General features: G+C 43.7%; 1 protein-coding gene across 1 annotated transcript in view; it reads left to right on the top strand.

Annotated features, from left to right (window-relative positions):
* The window catches only part of LOC120498235 (phospholipid-transporting ATPase ID-like), a 75,134-nt gene that overhangs the window by 10,137 nt on the left and 44,335 nt on the right, over positions 1 to 20,662 (top strand). The window contains exons 3-4 of the mRNA XM_039700717.1: positions 9,374 to 9,432; positions 18,891 to 19,004. Coding sequence (XP_039556651.1) covers positions 9,374 to 9,432; positions 18,891 to 19,004 — 173 coding nt within the window. The remainder of the gene's footprint in view (positions 1 to 9,373; positions 9,433 to 18,890; positions 19,005 to 20,662) is intronic.

Raw genomic sequence — 20,662 nt, 5'->3', positions numbered from 1 at the left:
AAAAGGTCTTGTAACAAGAGGTTTTGTGACCTTCTGAATCATGTAGTAAAGTTGTGAGCTGAACTCACCCTTCCTGTCTATGTAGATGATAAAAAAATAAATTGCATCATCAAAAACAACTGAGAGGTCCCATCTCTAGCTCATTCAAAATTGGTTCAAAAATGCCCATAACTAGTGCCCTGTGATAACTGTGGAATATCTCTGTCCACTGGCTTCCTCTCATGGCAGTTTAGTTCAGCATTGGAGCTTCTTACCTCGAGAAGGGATAGGCAGGTACTGTCCATCAAAAAAATGGGAGCAGAGAGCAGGGAAAATTCATCTACACAGATGGCAGAGCAGTCATTACTGCAGTTTTGTCTCCATAAGCCCAGCCTCAGGGCACACTGTGAAAGGAGGAAGAAGATTATAAATCCAGCTAGGGCTTTTGGAAAGCTCCCCTGGGTCTTACTTCTTGCTGCTCACCAGGGCAGCTGGGCTTGGAGCAGCCAGGCTCTGGGCAGAGCTTGGCAGCTCCTGAGGAAGGCAGCCCGTGGCTGGCACTGTGGGACATCTAGCTCAGCTCCCTTCTGGGATCCCCATTCCGATCCAGTAGGAAGTGTCTCACCACAATAGACATTGAGTATGAAAAATGTATTTATTTTTACATAATTTCCCATGAGGGAAATAACTGTGAATTGAAAAACTTCTCAAAGTTCGTTTTGGAGCTGTATTTATTTTTATGGTTTTTTTCATCACTTCCTATCACTGTGCATTGCTGTTATTAACAGCATGTGCAATTGTGTTAAGCTGGTATTTACCAGCATGTCTAAGAGACACTGTTTTCTAGTAAAGGAAATTATATGTGCCAGCCAGTCACTGTCAGACTAGTTTTCAAAATAAAAGCAAAAGACTATTTCAGCTGCTTTTTTTGGCATGCTAATATTAGTCACAATATTGTGAACTATTATCAGAAATAAAACCAGGACACAGAGTGATATAAAATTGTAAACCAGCTGTGGAGGGTGAAAAATCAGTTTTTCAAAATGAAGAAAAGACAATTTATATTGGTAATATATTTGAAATATATATATTTCATTCTGAAGTGGACTGAAACAAATATGAAAAGACATAGATGCTTCTTGAGAATTAATTTGCTGCCAGGCATTTTTGAGACTTGATGAGTCCCCCACCTCTGCCCAGAGCCAGGGCAGGTGGCTGAGACATTACCAGAAATAGGAAAGGAAGGAAAACCAGAACTGGTGTTATTGCAGGAGATGGGAAAAGGGAGAGATGAGTCAACCTATGTCCCTTCCTAGAAAAACCTACATGAGAATATTTTCAGGTTTAAGATTATCCAACACTTCTTCCATCTGTGTCCTGAGAGTGCTATTTGACCACAAATGTTGTACATGCTGGGCATATCCGGGGCATCCTTTTGGAGCTGTCTTTTCTTCTTTTCTCTTTTCCTATGGTGATAATAGAAAATGCTGCTTTTAGAAAAGGGCAGGGTCTACCACTGAACTTTATGTTGATATTAAAAATGTACTAGACCTGAGGCAGAAATATTTCCAGTTCACCCTCAGGTTTTTTATTTCAGACCTTTCAACTGCTGTATGATAATGGAGGAGGTCAGTACCTCACCAAGGTGGGCCATCTGTTAGTGATTCCAGTATCAAAATATTTTGGCTTTCTATACCAGGGATATATATAATGTTTTACCTGTGTGAGAAATTCCACTATCTGTGGTGTTTTTTTGATGCTTAGCAGGAGGCTGAGCTCAGTACCAATCACCAAAGACACTGTCCATGACCACAAAAGTGTATTTATTGCATTTTATTTCTTCAGGAGGAAGGAGGATTCTTGGGGTTTTTTTGAGGCAAAAAGACACAATAAATATATTTATTTAATAATGGAGGGACAGGAAGGATGAAAGAGGGGTAAACCCATTGATGAGGGTGTCCCTGTAAGGTCATGATGAATGCTTTTTCTTAGTTAAATGCCTCACACTCAGCACAGTCTACTCCATTTCTGAGATGAAAATGCATGTGATTGCCAGCATAAATCCTCTCCAGCCAGAGCAGCCAGAGAGTCTACACAGAAGAGGGGGCATCTGCACATTAAAAATGTATGGGTTTGTAGCATGGAGTCCACGAGAGCCCCTCCCATGAGTCAATAAAAAACCACATTGGTTTGCCAGGCAGCTGAACATGCTCCTGCTCCGAGCTGGGCTTGGCTCTGACCTCCCTCTCCCCGTTTCCATCCCACTGGTTTCTCACTGCTGCTGGCCCAGCCACACTCGCTGGACCCTGCCAAGCTCTGGCTGCAGTTCAGGGCAGGGATGGGCTTTGGTTTCGTGCTGCAGAGCAGCAGGTGCGCGGCACCGCTCAGGTTACAGCGTGAGGATGGCACTCAGGTAATGACGGTCCCACAAATGTCTGTGTCCCAGACTGGCTGTGAAATATAGATATTTAACCACTATGACCCTCAGACCTGTCACACAGCTCTTTGCTTCTCCCATGCATCCTCTGATCCATATGAGAGGATGAACCTTTGGTGTAAATATTCCTGGCTTTGGTTTTGGATGAGGTTCACTTGTTGCAGGTCTGAGTCCAGAAAGGTACTGCTGTGTCATGAATGTGAAATTCTGTGGTACCAGTGCTGTAAGAAATAATCCCATTGTCTTTACCCCAGTGACAGGGACTCTACCCAGATACAGCACCTGCAAATCGAAACACTTGTTGCATAGTTATTTCACCCCGAATGATTGCAAAAAGGGGCAATTATTGCTTTAAGGTGCAAGGAGATTTTAGCTATTAGCTTGTATAATAACCTCCTAGGAGAAAAATATTTTGGTTGCCTAACACAATATATGATGACTTGCCCTCTCTTATTGAGTGCCTTTCAATGAAGACTGTAATTCTCAGGTTCTTTGAGGGGAGGATAGAGGTCATGACTCACCATGGCAGCTTTCAGTCTCTTGTGCACACAGAGGAGCAGTCCAGCAAAGACCAGAAAATGGCCGGGATTTGTCTGTCTGTTAAGAGGTAGCTGATCTCCTGGATGCTGGGTGTGAGGTGGCCATAGTTGAGACATGATACCAGAAGCTGGGCCACACAGAGATGATGAGGTGCCCAAAAGTAGGGACAACAAAAGTTAGGAGGGAGATGGGACAAGGAGGAGGTAGCAGGAGACGTGTCATGAGGTGTGTGACTAGAGGGGGTCTTCTGAGACTTCTTACAGCCTGTTGGAGTAGAGACCTGAATTACAGTCCCAGTAGGGTCAGTTCCCTTGGAACCAGAACAATCTGTTACAGCTTTCACAACTTGATAATAACTTTGCTAAGAACCACTCTATAAGGGAAGCTGAGGAGATGAGTTCAGCTCCTGGATGCCATTCTTTGTAGCTGGTCCAGGGCAGAGTTTTTACTCTTGAGGTCACTTGTTTAAAGGGTGGAGGAGAGATCATTATTTTTACAGAGTTTATGCTGTCTCTGTTCTGTTGTCAGGGTTAGTTACGCAGGCACTCCCCTAATTGGGCTGTGTTCATTTCGTGCATGAAGTATCAGTGCCTAGTTTGTAGAGTACTTGGCAAAACCAGGCAGACCTTAAACTCCCATTTCTTTGAGCCATAAGACCCATTATCTATAAAACTTTTCCAATACCCTGTTGAAAGCACTTCTCTTGGCATATGCTCCTTAGCATAAACCAGAAACAAATTTCCAGGCTGTCTGACCAGATCTTGAATCTAACCTTTTGCAGGACTTTTCCATGCAGCAGTCCTAAGTAAAAAGGCTGGTGGGCTGGCCAGTTACATTTATAGCTGATTTTTTGGCATGGGTTTAATTTTATTAAATACAGATGTTATTCTGAGGTTTAGCTTCTAAAACTATCTGCCTGAGAAAACAGGCACTTTCCCAGTGACTTGGTCTCAGTGGTTAGACCAAGAACTGGGCACTAAGCCATATTTATGTACGCCGAGTTTCCACTGATGAATAATTTAAAATAGTTTTCAGTGGCAGTGAAATGATAACTTGGAGCACAAATACCATTCCTTCTTTCCAGTGAATGCAATTTGCAGAAGCAGAACATTTGATTTACTTAGAGATATATTAAAAAGTTTCAAGAAATGAAAAACTTCTCATCTGATATCCATACAGCTTTGCCCTCCCTTTTTCCTCATTGCTTTCAGAATCAACAGGGCATGATAAGACATGCATGCTTGGATCTACAGCCAAAAAACCCTGAGTTATGGTTTCCAGGCAAAGCTGGTGTAATGCTTGACTTTTCTTAATTTTTTTCTTTATTGTGATCATCCAAGAGACTTCATTTCTGTCCAGACTGTTCCAGAAACAAATGAGAGTCATGTGGTCTGCAATGGTTGAGAACTGCTGGATTAGGAGGCACAGCAGAAGGACCTCAGCTGGTAAAAGCCACTGAGGCAGTGTTACCCTGTGCATGTGGTCAGAGTGGTTCTCCTTTGGTGTAGCCAGAGGACGGGAAGTTCTCCTTGCTGATGCTGTTGGATGAGGCTCCCTGTGAAATGTATTGTGGTTTTTCTTGATTTAGCCAAAGATATTGGGTGTTACCCAGCAGGAAAAATTAAATTCTCGCCAGTAGAAATTAGCTTCACATTTTGGCCTTTAGGGACACTGCCTCTGAGAGAGATGGATGGCTATGGCAGGCAAAGGCTCCATTCAGTTTTGAACCAGGTTCACAGTTACCTGGGGCCTTAAGAAAGGGTTATCACAGAAAACCTGCCCTTAGGTGCCTTATGGGAGTGCAGTGCCTGGATTCTCATTGCTGTTCTGTTTCACGTCCCACTGCCTCATGTCTCCATGCCATCCCAGAGCCGTTTGCTGCCATTAATGTTTCTGACATAAAAGCCATTTGGAGAGTGCATCTCTCACTGTTCTGAGAGGCTTCTGTCCCCACTGGGGCACATACATGTGTCAGCTTTTTTCTAAGTGCATTTGAGACTCTTGAGTTCAATACCATGTGTCACGTGCCTCTTCCCTGGCTGCAAAGACTCTCCAGGCAACCTGAGAAAGGGGATGGCTTCTTGCTCCCTCAGTGTGCCCTGGGAAGAGCAAAGAAGATCAGGGTGTGTTCAACTATTGCCTGCAGCACTTGGATTTCCGCTTCTGCATACAGAACAGAAAGCCACTGAGGACTTCAGAAGCTGCCGTGTGACACCGAGGCTCTCCAAAGCTTTGTCATCTATTCCTATTTACAATAACACCACTTATCTTTTCTGTGGCACTTCTTCCAGGGCTAGGCTTGGAGCCCCTGAGGAGGGGATAAGGGTAGCACTTACTCTATGGCAGGAAACAGGCAAGTGTTGGGAAGTTCTGTTTTTCACAAATAGCTTTATCTTTCATCAGCTTTAAGAATACCAGTTGTTCTCAGGAAAATTCCTGAAGGAACTCACAACACAATATTTGAAGCCCAGCAAGTCTGAACCTCTTGAGCTCTGCTTCTGTTTTCCTCTGGGACACCAGATAAGTGACTCTGATCTCTTGGTACATTGTTCTCCCCATTGTGAAGATAAGAAAAATTTGTCTGAGGAAAGCAGTGAAGGATTAAGCACTTTGAGGGTATTGAATGAAGCCACTGTGGTTGATCTGAATAATCCATTTGGGGCAGAAGGCAGCTGATTCCAAAATGACTGATACTGTTAGATGTGCCTGAAAAAGGAGAAAGGCACATTTGCCTGCTAACATGGCTTTACATTAGTGATTAGAGGACTTGATGAAAATAGCCTACAGACGGAGACCAAAAAATGGTGATCTGACAAAGGACATAAAAGTTAGGGATGCTGTGTATTTACATTTAAGGTAATTTAAGGAAAAGGAGGAAAGCTAGCACTTCAATGCAGTGAACAGCTTAGACGCTTGCTAATGCAAGAGTGAGCAAACAGGAAGAACTAGCTATCTTAACACATCATTTAATAGGTGTAATAGACACGTGCTGTGATAACTCATGAGGCTGGAATATTAATACAAAAGAATAAAACTAACTCTGTATGGTTAACAGAAGTTTTTCTTTTATGACTACATGGTCTGAAATGCAGCTTGAAGAAAGAGATGAGCAAATTGCATATCTCTTAGTAATGCTACAAGGTGATGCACACAAGCATAGCAAACCAAGAAGGGCAGACTTTCGTGAAAAAAAGAAAAAAAAAGAAAAAAATACAGTTTTCTGAGAGGAAGGATATGGTGGTAAATGAAGAATTCCATCTAGGCAGAGGCAGAGCTGGGGAGAAGTGTAGAGGAACACGACCTACTCAGCTGGCACAGAATTTTGGTGCAGAGGTGGGTAACTTTTTGGAGAGGAGAGGAGGATATTTCAGAAGTGATTCCCTCCAAAAGGGAGGGAATGGGAGGAGCTGGCTGGTCCTCTGAAAACTGGAGGGAGTGTACACAGGAATAGTTATGAAATGATGTGATGATACTTAGGAAAAAGTGACAGCATCAAATTGTTCAACATTCACTTCAAGAAGAAAACCTTCAATAAATATGAAGAACTAACAGCTGATACCTCATGGGAAGGAACCCTAGGGTGGGGGGAGAATTAGACAGAGCTGTCATTTCCTTAAATAACTGATATTAAGGGCACATATATTATTAATTGATATTAAGGGCACATATATTATTAATTGATATTAAGGCCACATGTATAAGTTATCACCTTTCAGAGAAAGGCTCAGAGGGATGAGTGAAATGGTGAAATCAGAAGCTCTCCATTTGCTTCAGACAAAGGAAGGATGCCTCTAGAAGGTGCAAAACAGTTTGTTTTATCCAGCACAAACAGTGTGGCAAAGGCTCAAAGTGAGAAAAGGCTATCAAGGACATAAAGGGCAATAAAAGTTGTACTGTAAGAGTTGGGGTCTCTGGGGAGGCTCAGTGGAAAAAGCCTAGAAAATAAAGCTAAGAAATCAGAGGGGTTTTGTTGTGGTGTGTTTGTTGGGTTTTTTGGGGATTTTGTTTTTCTTTTTTTCCCTCTAGATATCTAACATAATACTTGCCAAAAGCAGAAGAGAAAGGAATAGGTTTTGGGCTGGAATAGAGAGAGAATGGGTTGACTGGGTAAGGTAAAGCATGCCCTGGAGCAGTTCTGCCTTTGAGAGTCTGGCTCACAGGCAGGCAAAGTTCAGAAGACTGAGAAGAGAGCAAGCACAGGGAGAAGAGAAAAGCTAAGCAATTATAGATGTATTGGCTTCACTTGAGTAAAGGTTAAAACAATACAGCAAACCACTTCAAAGTAACTAGGAGTGTGTGTGTGGGGAAGAGATGATTAACAGTCAGCAGTCCTGAAAAACTGCATCAAACCAAAATTAATTCTGTTTTAGTGGTAGCTGGAGGGCTATTGAAAAAGCCTCAGATAGCTGCCATGTATCTTGACTGTCACTTGTGGCATTTTTACAAGTAAACTGGAGATACATGCTTGAGATAAAATCACAAAACAGTGATTTTACAGTGAATGCCAGATTTTTCAGGAAAAAAAGAAGACATTAACAATAGATATTGGTGACTGATAAGGAAACTTGAAAGATTCATCAGGGGTATATCCCATCCTGGGTCTGGTATTCAATATTTACTTCTACATCTTGGCTGACAGAATAAAGAACACACTTAGTACATCTGTGAATGGCACCATGCTGGCAAGAGCTACAAGCACACTGAAAGATAGGATTGGAATTGACTAGTTGGAGAAATAGTCTGAAAGAATTTGGATGCAGTTCAGCAAGGACAAATGAAAGATTTGCATTGCCTGATGAGGCATCTGGCTCTGCCAGAAAGGATCTGCCAAAGTGGATCATATTTTGGGAAGCCATCCTCTGTGTGCTGGTGGTGTATAAGGATGTTACTTTAAATTATTCCTGGGTGAATTCTTATGCATGACGTGCACTGTCTGCAAGGAAAGTTGTATCCCTTGTGCCCTGGGCAGCTTTGGTAAGGCCCCAGCTGCAAACCATGGCCCACTTTGGGCATCCATCTGGAATGGGCTGAACTGGCTGGGAAGCTCACTGTAGAGCACCAAGGGTGATGCTCCTTCTGGTGGGTTAATGCATAAGAAGCGACTGGAGAAACAGGAGCTGCTTACCCTTGGGGAGGCTAGTGCAAAGCATAACAGCCTTCAGTATGCAGTGAATCACAGAATCATAGAATTCCTGCAGAGAACAGCCCCAAAAAACACACCTCGTGTCTAGGAACATAGTCCAATGCTTCTTCAAGCTCTGTCAGGCTTGCTGCTTTGACCACTTCCCTGGGGAGCTGTTGCAGTGCCCAACCACCCTCTAGATGAAGAACCTTTTCCTGATATCCAACCTAAACTTCCTCTGACACAGCTTCAGGCCATTCCCTCTGGTCCTGTCACTGGGCACCCAGAGGGAAGATCAGTGCCTGCCTCTCCCCTTCCCAAGGAAGTTGTGGACAGCGATGGGGTCTCCCTTCAGTCTCCAGGCTGGACAGTCGAAGTGACCTCAGGTATTCCTCATATGGTTTCCCCTCAAGTCCCTTCACCATCCATATGACCCTCTTTGGTCTCTTTCTAATAGCTTTTATACCTTTTGAATACTGTTGTGCCTAAAACTGCACACAGGACTCAAGGTGAAGCTGCACCAGTGCAGAGCAGAGTGGAACAATCCCCTCCCTCAACTGTCTGTACTCTGCATCTTCAGCAAGTAGCACAAGGAACTTAGGGCAAGCAGAAGACCACTTTTGACCCTCCCGGGAAAAGACAAAATCCGCTTGAAATTGAAATAATTACTTTTATGTTAGATAATGCAGGGAAAAACTGCCCTAGGGGAAGGAGACTTAAATCCTGGAATAGGCAATTGAAGAACAGATGTTGCTGGAGCTTTCTATGTCATTTTTGGGGAAGAGAAGCAAGACCCTGCTTTGAGGTAAAGGACAAATTGATGACCTTTTGATATCATTCCAGAAGTGTTTAATTTCATGACAGCTGTGGGGATGGTGTCCCATCAGTGGAATGATGCTCAGAAATGCACCTGTACTGGAAGAAGGGCACCAGCTGTAGGCTGATGGCAAAAGCTCCAGAGACTTCAGGGGGAAGAGAAGGATCAGGGCAGGAAGAGTGAGCACCACTAGTTAAGTAAGAATTCCTACCCGGAAAGTGAACAACCTGACCAGGCACTGGCATTGCAGCAAGTGGTGGGTAGAGGAGACTTTGTTCCGTGGTGTTAAGAGTGCCATGGTCCAGTCCACAGTGCAGCTCCATCAGTGTCACCAGCCACCCCAGGTCCCTGACATGGGGCTCTGATTCACTCTCACTCCCTTCTAGCAGCTCTGCTTGCACTTTCTGGTGCTGCATTCACATCTGTATTGACTCTGCTTACCCTCAAGCATGATTGATGTGTTTCCTTTTCTTTGCAGAGGAAGAGAGACAACTTCAAGCAAACAACCGGGATTTTAATCTGCAGTTTGAATATGCTGTAAGTAACCAGTGTCTGTTGTTTCATGCAGATGTAGTCACAGATGTAGCTGCATCTGTTTCATGTCTCAAGTGTTGTTTCAAAGGGGTGAACAGAACTGCATGCCAGCTATGGCTCCGCAAACCAGGCAAACATAAGCCAGATGAACCATCAGAGGTGGATTGCTCCTAAGTCAGCCTGAAAAATGGGCAGTTGAAGGAGATTCGGTTCTGGAAAAGCATGACACAGTGACTTTGCACACTTAGAGAAAATTATTTGTGAGTCAAAGTGTTTGCAGGATCAGGCTCAAAGGCCTTTCAATAACGGAACGTGGGGGGAGTTTTCTGTGGAAATTTGTCTCCATTTAAAGTAAAACATGAAAGGAAATGTGTCAGTTCCTCAGCTTTTGTAGTGAAATCATCTCTGCCAGGAAGGTTTTGAATCTGGCCCTTGTGGCTTTCTGCCAGCTTTTCTGCCAGATTTCTAAGAGCCTACTTAGGTTCACTTTGTGCCATGAAATCTGTGATTCCAAAGTGCACCTTGACACAGGTTGGCTGTGTCCTAGGGCTGCCAAGCTAATTTGCCAGGATTTCCAAAGCTTGTGGGCCATTTTCTGATGCTGTGTGCAGAAGAGGGCTAGCTTAGCCTCTAGATCTGTCCTGCCTGCAGGGACATCCCCTTTGTGACATCCGCCCTGAAGCTGTATTCTTTCAAAGTGTTTGCAGATGCCAATTAATACCGAAGTGAATTTTGTGAATTTTTGTCCTTTGAATATCTGAATTCCAGTGGTGAAATTAATCATTCACTTGCTCGGGAGCTCTTTGAATCATGTTTTGGTTTAGGAACATCGCAAGTATTTTTTTGGCAAGAGGTGAAAAAACTAAGCATTTTAGAACATTAATTTCTTGTGATGGGGATAGTATGACTTGCCAGCATGTTTGACTGATGGCAACATAGTGATTTTCAGTGGTTTCTTTTCAGCCACGAACATGGGTTAGAGAGTCCCAGGGTCCAGAGCTGCTGCATGTGTCCTGAATATTAAATGCATGGCAGTTAGTATATGGGAAGTAGTATGCAGCATGAATGTCTTATCAAGACCGGTGATTTGAGACTGGGGAAGTGAACTTGATTTGCACACAACCTGTCAGTAGCATGGTGCGATGGTTATTGCCACTACATGGGGTTTTGTCATCTTCCACTGAATGGTTGCAATATGCAGTGGTGGGACAAGAAAGTAGGAGGGAGATGGGCAGTTATGTCAGGGTAGAGGAAACAAGCAACTCGTCTGGCTCCGTGCCTAATTCTGTGAAAAGCCGTTCAGAAAACTGACTTTGCATGACAGTGCTTCTCAGCTGATTCCTTGATTGTACCCAAGGATTTGCAAATAGCCACAATTAAGTAGACAACTTTGAGAGCTCTTCAGAATTTCGGTAAGCCTGTGATTAGGTGATAAAGTGAAGGCAGCCAAAAAGCCAGCTCTGTGTAATGTGTTAAAACTTGGCACTGAGTTTTGGTAATCATGCCCCTCATTTTAGTCAGTTATGGCTCATGATTTCTGGAGTCCTGTGTAAACTGAGATTTAGGAAATCTAGGAAACTGCCCACAAAGAGCCAAGCCTTGAAGTGGCAAGTGGATGGTGAGGTACTAATAGACTTTAGGTGGTGATGCAAGTACTGCCCTAACGGTGCAGGGCTGCACATCATGTCCTGGGCTGCTTATTTCCAATATGTCCTCGCAAAAGTTCAATTTGTTAACTCAACATTACTATGGTATATGAAAAGAACTAAACTTGCCCATAACTTACATCACATCCCATGCTGTAGATTTGTCTCACCATGGTGGGGTTGCTCTGCTAAGCACTAGGATGTGGTTCAGGGAGAAAGGACTACTAAGATCCAAAGGAAACCCACCAATATAACAAAGCATTAAAACTATTTTAGACAGTGAAAGTCACAGGACTGCGTTTCAGGTTTCTTGGTAACTTAAGGCCACATTAGCCATAAAACCTATAGAACAGGTTCTTGCAACAAAGCTAGGTGAGGCGGTAAATGTTTCTTTAGGGTGAGGCAGTTGCAGAGAAAGGCCAATAAGGAAAAAGAAAGGGAAATGCAAGCCTAGATGTTGTGTATTGACTACTGCTGCGGCCAGGCTTTCTGTCCCACCTGCTGTGAAGATTTGAGCTTTTCACTAAACTGGCAGTTTCTATTATGTAAGCATAGATCAAAGGTACAGAGGAGTTTTGTCCTTCTTTATCACAGCACGAACAAAGAGGTGGGAAAGTACAAGCAGAGGTGAGTGTGTTGTCCTTGAATATCCCTATTCCTGGTGGGACTTTGTCCCTCGCCGGTGCAAAGTCTCCGGGATATCTGTGAAGGGAGAAGAGACGAACTGATAAAGACTGGAAAAACTCTATTGTGTGTGGAGTCTGACATCAGCTCTGGCAGCTGCTGAAAGGTGGCCTTCCTGGTATGAAGCAAGACTCCCGAATGGCTCAAACCAGCTCTGCAGGAACCTGGTGCTGCAACGGAAAGCCATGTCTGCCACTGCATGCAAGGGCATGTCCGCCTCCATCACTCTACAACTTGCAGGAGACTTCAGAGGGTAAATTCCCTCCCTGAGCTGTCAGAAAATACAGGAGATGCTAGACTGCACTGTGTCCCTGCCTGCCACATTTCTCCAGCCATTAGGCCTCAGTAGTTGAGCAGAAGGCTTAGAAAAATTAAACAAACTTTAAAACAAAGTGCTGTGCACTTAACTGGAAGGGCTGAGTGTGAAGGTATGAACACTACCCACCAGCTCACAAAATTAGTTAGGAATGACTCAGAAAGCAAGTGTGAATGAGTGGCATGAAAAGGCACTTAGAGCAGTGCATAAAAGGGCTCAATATAGGTCAGTAAAAATGAAAAATCAAGTCCTAATCCTGTGTCTATTCACAATGTAGACCAAAAGATCCTTCCTGAATTCAGAAGGAGGTTTGTTCTGTGTAAAGACTGAAATAAAGTGGAAAGCAGGGTGGCAGATGTGGTATAGCAAGATTTAAGTACTTTAATCAACTTAATCTCTCTGCACTCACCCCAACACAGCTACAGAGGGGACAGCCTCTCTGTGTCCACCACGATGGGCTCTTCATCATAAGAGAGTAAAATCTCTTCTGAAGACTTTTGATGTTGATCTGATCCTAGTTACTTTTTTAATTCTTTGCTTTCACATTGGAATTTAGCACAGCTGCACTGGGACGTCATGGAGGGCTGCGAAAACAACTTTGAAATTGGCTTTCAGACAATAGGAAAGGAAATGCAAGGCCTGTGAGTCAATGACAAATTTCATCTTGGATCAGGACCCAGGGTCAAGCCAGCATTCTTTCATCAGGACCAGCAGCAAGGGGGCTGCTTGGACTCGGGTCACCTGATGAAATCTCTAGTGAAATAGGAGCGATGTATATAACTTCTTATAGTCAATACACATTGCCTGGGCTGGATCAGCAGCTGGGTTCTTATCTGTTTGAAATTTAATTGGAGAGCAGGGAGCTCTGGTAGTGGCTTAGACTCTGCTCCACCTCCTCTGCTTGCATGCTTTGATCTCAGAAGGCTGCCTGGTGGGTGATCCTCCAGGATCTTATCAGCATGGTCAGGGTTGTGGCACCAGCTGCCCTCTCTTCCTGTCTCAACCTGCAAATATTTCCCAGTGTCCCTCACACTCAAGGTGGAAGGGAGTGTGGTCTGATGAAGTGAAAAGTGGTCTCAGTTGTCCCTGTAGGAATAGCTACAGCAGCAACCTGCACTGCTCTTTAGTAAGGTGTAAGTTGGGTCCATCTAAAGAGCACTTGAGGCACTGTCAGAGAGCAGCCAGAGCAGGGCTGTAGTTGGAGAGGGGGCAAGCTGGAAGTGGAGGTGATCCCAGCTCGTGCAGGGCTCTCACTGACCAGGGTGCAGCCCTGCAGCATCTGGATGGCAGGCACAGGGCAGGATGCTGGTGATGGCATCCATCCTGACCATTCCAGACAAGATGAGGTGATGAACCAGGTCCAGGGCCCTCCTAGGGAGCCCAGACAGAAGTGGTGAGAGACTGGGCTGAAGACAAATCTAAACCAGAGGGCCAAGGTCCATCAAGGAAGTATAACTGGAAAGATATATCTGGGAAACTAGGACAGATGACAGTCTGGAGATGGGAACTTCTACAGCATAGCTCAGGTGAGCATACACGGCTCCTGGCTGAGCTTAAGTGAACTCCTGAACTCTGGACAGGTGGCTGGAGACAACAGGTGAGGTCAAGGTCCTCAAGGCATATCAGACCCCTGAGAAGCACATAAAGATTGAGCTGAGCTAGATGTGGTCTTCAGTGAAGTCCATAGACTCCTTTGGATCAAGTCTTCCACTCTTCATCAGATTATGTCTCATGGACAGAATTCTCCTACCACACTGGTTGGGAGTCTTGTTGTGTGAAAGCATGATGAAAACAAAACAGTGGCTTGGAGTTTGTCTCCTTTGCACCACTCAGCAAAGGTCTGCCCTCCCCTTCTTTCCTTCTTCCTGACAGGCAGCAGCTTCAGGTACTGAGGCGAGCCAGAGGAGAGCACAGTGTTGTTGAAAGGGATGCCTAAGAGACAAGACCTTTAGATGCTTGGCTTGTCTGTGAGCAATAACATGAGGTTCTCAAGCCAGGCCAACCCTGTGCACCACCATGACAAGGACACGCACCACACTGATGATTAACTGCTCAGTAATGTGGCGACACCAGACTGAAGGAACAACACAGGAAAACACAAGCAGTGATTACACTTTTGTATAGTTTTTCATGGCATACCCAACATGTGATGAGATCCTGGAACTCACTTTATTAATGCTGTCAAGACAGGGTCAAGGGATTACATATGCAAGACATTCCTATCCTTTTTCTGTTTAAAGAAAAAAAAAAATTGGGGGGGGGGGTGGAGAAAAAGGGAAAAAGAGAACTGTGCTTTGGAAATTGGCATTTTTATCTCTAGTGTTTGGCCAATCTGTTACTCCTGGGAGTTTGCTTTTTTACAGGGACTTTTACACGGACAGTTTAATATCACCACATCCTTTTGGTCTTTATCAGTCTTCTGTTGAGCTGGGGCTGTTGCCTACCATCAGGAAGAAGTCAGTGAACTTGGGAGTCTTAAAACTGATCTGGTCTGACTATTCCATACTCCCTGTGAAAACAAAGCCTTGGTGGTACCATATGCGCTGTTACATGAGTTTATTAAAAATTTTCATGAGCACATTCACAGCCCTGTGGTCGCATTTCTGCTTATGGCTTCTGTGTTTTTTCCAATGGCACTGCAGTTAAACAGAGTGCCCTGGAATTGCACTTCTGCCACCTTCTTGGTGAGGCTTTACCAAAACACCTGGGAAAGACATCTCTGCTGCTCAGCTGTTCCATTGGTCTGTGCTACACAAGTACCAAGGGAATTGCCAAGTGTTGTGGCATAACACCTCCCTATGGGGTCAGCAAAATCTTGCTAAAATTTAGCTGGGGCTAGGTTGTCTAGCTGCTGGGAACTATAATGTCACTGAGCCAGGGGTATAAATTCAGAGGGTCAATACCTTGCCATACACTTTAGCCCCTGTAATCTAGCCACAAAAGCATCAGTGTCTCTTATTTCCAGTGACTTTTATGGCAAGGAGATGATTTGTTTGCTCAGCGATCTAAGGTAGGAGCCATCTGCTGAGTTTTGCTTGCTGTTGGACGTCACAGGCGGGCTTCTGAAAACACCCCCAAAGCAACAGCTCATCCGCCAGATCTGGACTTGTGTAACTGTGGAGACATGAGCACTATTCTTAGGGACAGCATTTTGGTGGAGTCACACCTCCGGGAGGTGTGAATCTCTCCCCTGAAAAGAGCAGATGAGAATAATCCCTCACCCACAGACAACATTGCTCTGGTGTCAAGCTTCGCATCTGGAGAGCTCCAGGCTGACTGTGGGTAACCACGCTCAGACCTGCTCATTTAGGACACAGGTGCATGCAGGGACTGCCCTCGCACAACCAGAAGTCCAGGGCAGATCAGGGAGTAAATGTAAAGCTCCTTATTCCCATTTTTGTACTTAGCCCATAGAACTGCTCATCTCAGCTGTTGGTTCTCATGAATCTATAGGAAAACCAGAAATTTCAGTAAGACCTCTCATTACCTAATTGCTGTTACAAAGATTATTCTTCTCCATGACTTTTTTCCTATGGGAGTCTCTCCCACTGAAGGCAGAGTGTGGGGACAGTAAGGCAGATGATATGTTAGAGGCATTGCTTGTGAAATGATGGCTGCATGTGGACTGTTTAATGCACTGCAGTGATGCAGGCCCCCCTAGCACACCTCCCACCCCAGAGTCAGGCTCTGGTCCAGCTCTAAAGAGTGGCAGGGTTTGATAATGTTAAGTGTCACAGAAGAGGATAAGATCAAGAGCAGAAGTCAACTGAGATTTCTCTGTAGCTGGCCAAGAGCCTGAGCTGTCAAAGCACACATCCCTGTAGTATTGCCTGAAAACATAATCAATACCTGAGAGAATTGGGTTTGCTCAGCCTGGAGAAGAGAAGGCTTCAGGGTGACCTTGCTGTGGTCTTCCAGTAGCTGAAGGGAGCCCATAAAAATGATGGAGAAGGACTTTTTACAAGAGCATGTAGCAGACAGGACAAAGTCTCACCTCTAAACTGAGGGTGACTTTAGATTAGATACTGGGAAGAAATTATTTACTGTCAGGGTGTTGAGGCACTGGCACAGTTGCTCAGAGAAGCTGTAGGTGCCCCATTCCTGGAAGTGTTCAAAGCCAGGCTGGAGCAGCCTGGTCTGGTGGGAGGTGTCCCTGCCTATGGCATGGATTGTGGGAATGAGATGATCTTTAAGATCCCTTCCAACCCCAAACCATTCTATACTTGTAGCATTATATGATATCTTGCATAGTGTTTCAGCTGCATCTGTGATGTGGAAATGCAGAGTTTTTATTTGGAAAGGCTGAAGTTTTCTCTAGTTTGTCTTTATATTTTGCTATTGATATGCCTATAGTCCCTGAGGTCTGTGAACAAGTTATGTGTTGAATTAGAAATATTTGTAGTAATTACAAATTCTTTTGTCCCTGGTCATTAATTTAATGATAGATTCTAGAATAATGAGAAGATCCATGATAATACTCCCTGTCCTTATCCTCAGGTCTGAAGTGCCCTAGTGTCCCAAAATACAGACTGTGCCCAACAATATAATGATCCTGAAAAACTATGGAGAAAACACTGGTTATCCAGATTCCTGCAGTTAAGCATGTGGAAGCTGTTATGTCTGGGGTTTTTACCATGCCTAATGGCAGTAGGAAATAAAATGAGTGGCTGTGGTTCATTCAATGATTTTCCTGACGTAATTAATGGACAGAAATAGAAGGCAGGAATCGAAATAAACCACTCCCATTCTTTTCTTATTCCCTTCTGAGATTTTTGCAGGCAAAGATCTATAAACTTTATCTGAGTGTTTACTGAGTAGTTTTTCCCATGTTATATGTAACCCTCTGAAATCTGTTGACGCACAAAGGTCAAGTCCCCTGCATTTACTTTTTCCTGTAGCAGTAATCTTGTGGTTTTCTTTAAGTAATTGGTCATAATACTTGTCCTCAGAATAGTGGGCAGATTTCTTTATTTAGATCCAGCTTTTATTAAAAAATCTGCTAGACTATGTGCCTGACGGACACAGTCTTGTCAAGCAATTTAGTTCCTAGTATGCTGGGTTTGCAGAGGATGCTGTTTTTCCATTGTTTCTGTTACAGCAGTGTCCATGGAGCCTGTCTGCGACACATAGCCCACGGTTAAGGATTTTAAAATAAACCAAATTTAACTACATGTCATGGCATAGACAGAGTTAACCACACTTGCAGGTAGCTCTATGATACCAGGAGACAGACAATATTGTATATACGATGATCACTGATAAATATATTTTATTGCTGGAGTGCAATCAAGAAGAGGATTTGGCTAGCTCTTCTATGAAGGCTGTTTAATTTCTGCCCTTTTAGAGATTTATTCATTTGGCTTGTCCAAGGGATGAAACATGATTTCAATGCTGAAGAACATAAGCTGTACTGTGTGTCTGAAGGTAGAGAAATCCAGTAACTGCCTAAAATGGAATAGCTTCCCCCACACATACCTTTCAGTGGTAACCTGAAATAATTAATTTAGTGCTGGAAACATGCTGATGCATGTCAGTATAGATGTTGAGATCCCGGATTAATGCATGGATAAGAAGTGGGCTGTGATTCATACTTGGTAGCTTCTGTCCTCCCACCAGCTTAGCAGTATCTAAAGGCTATTACAAATACTGCAATCACTATTTTCTCTGCTGTTGAACCAGCATATTTATTATGGAATTCACGTGTGCTTCATATCTGCCTCCTTGTGCTGTCACACCTTAGGTTCCCTGGAAGGGGGTTAGTGAGCATTGTCTGGAGAGCTTCTAGAGGGAAAAATTTAAGATGTTGTCACAACAGGGGGATTTAGAGCTAAACCTAGACCAGGATATGCTAAACATCATATAAATTTAAGATGTTGTCACAACAGGGGGATTTAGAACTAGACCAGGATATGCTAAACATCATATGAAAAGATGGTCTAGCACACCTGAAAACTAAAGGGACAGCAGCAGCTGGTGGGTCAGTAGGATGCATTGAGTCTGTCTGGCTGGTGGCACATATTGGACCAGACTACCCTTATCTTTGGGGAAAAAAATACCCCGTTCTGCAATATCAAACTTAGGTCTTTCTGTGGTTTGCAAAAGACAGACTGGGGAGCAACCACTTCTTGTGGCTGGAGGGGCCGTCCGAAATTAGAAAAGGAAACTGAAAATAGGGAACAGAGCTGCAGGTCACTTACTGAAAGAGTGAGTTCTTGTATTAGTGACTGTTTGCACAACATCAGATCCAAATTATTTTTGTGGAATAGAAACAAGCCACCCGTTGAAGCTGCTGAGCTGAAAGTTTGCTGAATGAGCTGAAAATGATAATAATAATGTCATATTCTGTTCTGGAGGACTGATACCTCCAGTAGGGCTGTCCAGCCAATGGGTATTTCAAAGCATCAGCAAAGTTACGGATGGTTGACCTGGCATGTGTTTTCCAACCCTGCTTTGTAGATGCTAACAGCAAAATTGTTGTCTTCTGGTTACAATTCTCAATTTTCTTTGTGCACTGTGTAAGTAAGAAGACTACTAATAAAGGGAAGATGTTGTGAGGAACAACATACAAGTTTATCTACCTGCAGCAGCACTAGCATAAGCCAAGCATCATGTTTTTACCCATTCCAAGAGGAATTCTGTGTTTATCCAGACTTGGCATGATTGTGTGGGGGAAAAGGAAACGCTTTTTGAGCTGCTGTTGGGAACAATGCTATTGCTAAATATAAGCAAGTAAGACACAGTTGAAATGAGTTGTGCTGTAATTTTGTTTCCTGTTTTACCAATCCCACTTATTTTATTTTTTTTTTCCCCTACAGAACAATTCAATTAAAACATCGAAATACAATTTCTTCACTTTCCTGCCTCTCAACCTGTTTGAGCAGTTTCAGCGAATAGCCAATGCTTACTTCCTTTTCTTGCTGATTTTGCAGGTATGAAATCACCGTGCTGTTTCCAGCAGATTGTTCTCTGTTATCAAAGCCAGTCTGTGTTTGACAGGAGTAATGAAGTGCAAGCTATATTCCTGGTGTGAATTAGCATCTTAGTAAAATCTTACAGTACATAGAAAGCAGGGCAGAAAAAAAAGCGATTTTCTCTTTTACCTTTGGATATGAGGGTTTGAACTAAATGAAGGAAAAAAGTTAATTAGTTTTCAACAAATTGTGCAACTTTTTCTTGCCCAGCACTACTATCCCTTTGTGTCTGGCTCTGAATGCTCCTGGCTGTCCTCAGATTTGTATTACTTATTCATCCTGTAGTATAAAGCCAAGTTGTCTCTTACGCATAGACTTTAAGGCAAATTCCACAGGCAGTCACAAATGAAAACAGCAAGAAGGACACCACACTTGTAACCTGTGGTGTTTCCCTGGGAAGGAAGGAGTTAACATCAGGAAGGCTCAAGGTTTTGGCTAGTTTGCATAAAGCTGGACATTGCTGCTCCCTTCCCCAGGGTGAGGAAGGTGTCCAGCATGGAGTGTGTCAGACATTGGCAGCACTATTGAGCCCTGTGGATTGCAATGGCATTGTGTTGCACTTTGTTCATCACTGCTGCTAATGATACCCTGAAAGCTGAACGCACCGGATAAATTGATATCAGGATTTCTGCCCCTTTGCACCTTGCTGTGTACTCTGCCATTGTTGAGTCATATCAGAATACACCTTATCAAAAGAAGGGTATAATTTTGATTATGTTTCAAGCTTAATGTTTTAAAGTTGATCATTTCACTGCACACAAATTTACAAAATAACCCGTTTCAAATGCTTTTTTTTTTACAATTTTTTTTTACAAAAAAGCATAGATGAAGTGTGGTTAAGGCTTCAGCAAACCACATATAATCTTTTCTGTTTATTTGCAGGGAATGAATTTTTGAAATTATAGTGCATCCATATTTTTCAAGAGAAGGTGCCTTTCCAGCTGAGCTGAGAGCACAGTTCCTGCGTTGTTGTACTGCACTCTAGCTGTTTGTCTGTCAAATTCATAGTATTTCAAAGTGTTTGCCTTGAATTATTCCACTGTGCGTTTTGCTAGGCCATCTAGGGTTGACTATATATAAAAGCACACAGCTTTTTCTTTACATCAAGGTAGCCTAAAGAGGGCAGGCATTAGTCTACATATTCCTCACTGCATCCCTGTGGGACTATTCCTGCATCAAGAGTGGATGTGATGGGCAGGCTGTGGGGACTCTCCCTCCCCCTCCTTTGTCACAGTGGGACATGCATTTTCCAAGGGAGGTGAGAAGGCAGCAGTTGCAGCCTGCACAGCTGAGCAGGACTATGGTGCCTGTAGGATCCGGGCTATGACAGTGCAAAAATGTCAACTTCACAACGCACATGGAGTTGACACTTCCCAGATCCAAACAGAGGGACACACTAATGCTGGTTTCACATTGCTTCTGTCCCTAGTGCTGTGCTTCTAGAGGAAGGGGAGAACTGTGTGGGGGTGAGACATCTCCCTCTGCTTGACTGACAACCTAAGAGAATCACATTCAACTCTTTGGTCCTCTCACTGCTAAAGATGTAGGAAACAAAAGTGGCTGTGCTGCTCTTGGGAGAGCAAGGTCAGCCCTGGCAACAGCTTGCATTGTCCATT

The sequence above is a fragment of the Passer montanus genome, unplaced genomic scaffold, assembly GCF_014805655.1.
Source record: "Passer montanus isolate IOZ18808 unplaced genomic scaffold, ASM1480565v1 scaffold143, whole genome shotgun sequence".
Taxonomy (NCBI): domain Eukaryota; kingdom Metazoa; phylum Chordata; class Aves; order Passeriformes; family Passeridae; genus Passer; species Passer montanus.
Note: the sequence above shows the minus strand (reverse complement) of the source record. Positions and strands in the feature narration are given on the sequence as shown.